This window comes from Diabrotica virgifera, chromosome 6 (assembly GCF_917563875.1).
Source record: "Diabrotica virgifera virgifera chromosome 6, PGI_DIABVI_V3a".
Classification (NCBI taxonomy): Eukaryota; Metazoa; Arthropoda; class Insecta; order Coleoptera; family Chrysomelidae; genus Diabrotica; species Diabrotica virgifera.
In genome coordinates this window covers 65,206,411-65,209,099 of record NC_065448.1, presented here as the reverse complement: position 1 = coordinate 65,209,099, position 2,689 = coordinate 65,206,411, and the positions used below count along the sequence as shown (strand labels likewise).

Here is a 2,689-nt window from a genome sequence, read left to right as displayed (position 1 = left end):
CAACCCAATAAACACGCTAGATAGAAAAATTCAGGCAACTTAATACATGTAAATTATTATTTATGTCTTTTATGTAGTTTGGGTTTATTTTTCTTATGTATTTTGATTGGGGTTTCATTGGAAGTTCCCCCCTTAAAGCAAATTTCCCCTCCCAAGGCAAATGTCTAGATCAGCTACTGCTTTGCATTCTATTTTGAACAAAATTCGTCAGGAAGTATTTATTTGTATTTTGAAAGTATTTTCAAAAACTATTTTGTATTTGAAATATATCAATCGGAGCAAAGTATTTTGTATTTGAAATACAAGCGCAAGAGTATTTTTGTATTTTGTATTTCAAATACTCATATACAGTATTTTGCCCAACTTTGTGCACTTTGCAATTTTCATTGTTTTGAAATCACCTGCCGCAACATCAAATAAATCAGTATATTTATTTTTCTTAATTAATTCTGCTTCGACTAAAGATTTTTTCTTTTAATTTTTGCAGTGGGGATACCTTCAAAATCAGACTCAATTTGTTCTGGTACTTATTCTGAGCCGAAAAATATTCAGGATGAGATATTATGTTTTCACAAAGCACACACTTCAAAACGAACGTAATAAACAAGCCAAGCATATACTTCTTAATATGAGCTACATACAAACTAATTTGCGGAGTAGCATAGTACAGATTCAGACCTACCCAAATAAGTCAAAACTCAAAACAAAAGTCGGTACGCTCTTAATTAGAATTGGAAATATACACGTTGCGCAAGATGATATTCAAACTTCAAACTGTTTGAAGAAGTTTGATTTCAAGTCAAACTTAAAGATATCAAATTCAAGTCAAGTCAAACTTTTTTACAAAAAAAGTTTGGTTTTCAAGTCAAGTCAAGTTTGTTGAGTAAAAGCAAACTAGTTTGACTTGATACATCTCTAGATCTGATGTTCATTCCGCGAAATATCGCGGGGTTCCTATTTAAAATTTTTAATTTACCCCTAATACCTCTCCGTGAGGGGTCGTGTTTGGTATCATTCGATAGCTTTTTGAAAAATATTGAACAAGAGTTTTTTTCTTTTTTCGATCTGATGTTCATTTCGCGAAATATTCGCTTTTATCTGTGAAACTTTGTGACTCGCCGTCAAATCGTCAGATTTTTTTAAATATACACTTTTTTGCATGTATTTAACTTACCTTATCTTAATTTGACGATTTCGAGTTTTTCTCATAGATTTTTTTTCCGGATCCCCCTTAAAACGATCTCCCCTGTATTAAAAGCCAATATGTGGTAAGGGTATATTTACAGGTTACAAGATTTCTCCTAATGTCATTTTCTGAAGCGTTCGAGTAATAACTTAAAAAATTCCCGCTTTGGCACCCCTACCATAATATATCTAGGTACAGTTCACCAAGAATAGCTGAAAGTCTGAAAATAACCACGCCCATGATGCGCATTCGTCATCCGACGGATCTCGCACTGAGCGTTCACTTAATATCTACCGTTTGTAACGTGAACAAGTCGGTACAGTCTGCGAAACATTTTTTGTAAGTACGAACCGCAAAGGAGAATCAATTTAAAATTTGCAAATTTTGTTTAAATCGAATCTGAAGGGAAAAGTTTTAAATAATCAGACACGGGAAGTGATAGCAAACGTGATTCATTTTATGATAAATGAAGCGAAAAACAATGAACCGTGTAGAGATTTGAAAAAAGTGCAGGAACGTGTGGTATTGGCAACAGGTGTTAGTTTAAGCAGCGTTCAAAAAATTGCTCGGGAAATGCAATTAATTGAAGATGGCGAATATTCCTCATTTGTAACTCCAAACAAAAAGAGAAAAAAAAGCGCCTCAAAAACGTGCTTGGACGATTTTGATATAGGGCGTCTTCGACGTTATATAATGGATTTTTGTATAACACAAAAACAAGTCCCAACTGTGAAACGCATACACAGAACATTTGCAGAGGAGTACAACTACTCAGGTTCCATAGAAAGCCTACGAACAGTAAGAAAGATGGGATTTCGTTGGCGAAAAACCAGAACTAATAGAAAATTATTATTAATGGAAAAGCGCAATATTCAACATCTTAGACTGAATTTCTTACGTAGTATGAAACGTTACAGGAACGCAAATCGCCCAATTATATACATTGATGAAACATACGTCCATTCATCTCATACCTACCAAAAGAGCTGGTCTGATAGTTCAAACAAGGGCATACAAAAACCAGTATCTAAAGGACAGATGCTTGTGATAGTGCATGCTGGAGGTGAAAGTGGTATTGTTAAAAACGCTTATCTGCGCTACAAACCTACTATAAAAACAGGAGATTATAATGATGCAATGAACTACGACAATTACAAAAAGTGGCTTCAGGATAAACTGATACCAAATTTGCCCCCTAACAGCGTTTTAGTGATTGATAATGCACCGTATCACAACGTACAAACTGAGAAATGTCCAACTATGTCTTCCAGGAAAGCAGAAATGCAGCAGTGGCTGACAACGCGAAATATTTCCTTTACAGATGACATGTTGAAATTTGAATTATACGACATTATAAAATTACACAAACCTCTGTTTAAAACCTATGAAATTGACAAAATACTCGAGGATAAAGGACATTCAGTTTTACGATTACCCAAGATATTATCCGGATTTGAATCCTATAGAGTTAGTATGGGCTTCTATGAAGCAATATGTCGCTGA

The 2,689-nt window shown here is 34.4% G+C and overlaps 1 protein-coding gene across 1 annotated transcript; it reads left to right on the top strand.

Annotated features, from left to right (window-relative positions):
* The first annotated feature begins 1,879 nt into the window (after positions 1–1,879).
* Positions 1,880–2,689, top strand: LOC126886081 (uncharacterized). The gene has a single exon (XM_050652925.1). The coding sequence runs from the start codon at positions 1,880–1,882 to the stop codon at positions 2,687–2,689; it is 810 nt and encodes a 269-aa protein (XP_050508882.1).

What these genes read in the sequence shown, in the direction of transcription:
- LOC126886081 (XM_050652925.1), top strand. Translation starts at nt 1,880, where the DNA reads ATGGATTTTTGTATAACACAAAAACAAGTCCCAACTGTGAAACGCATA.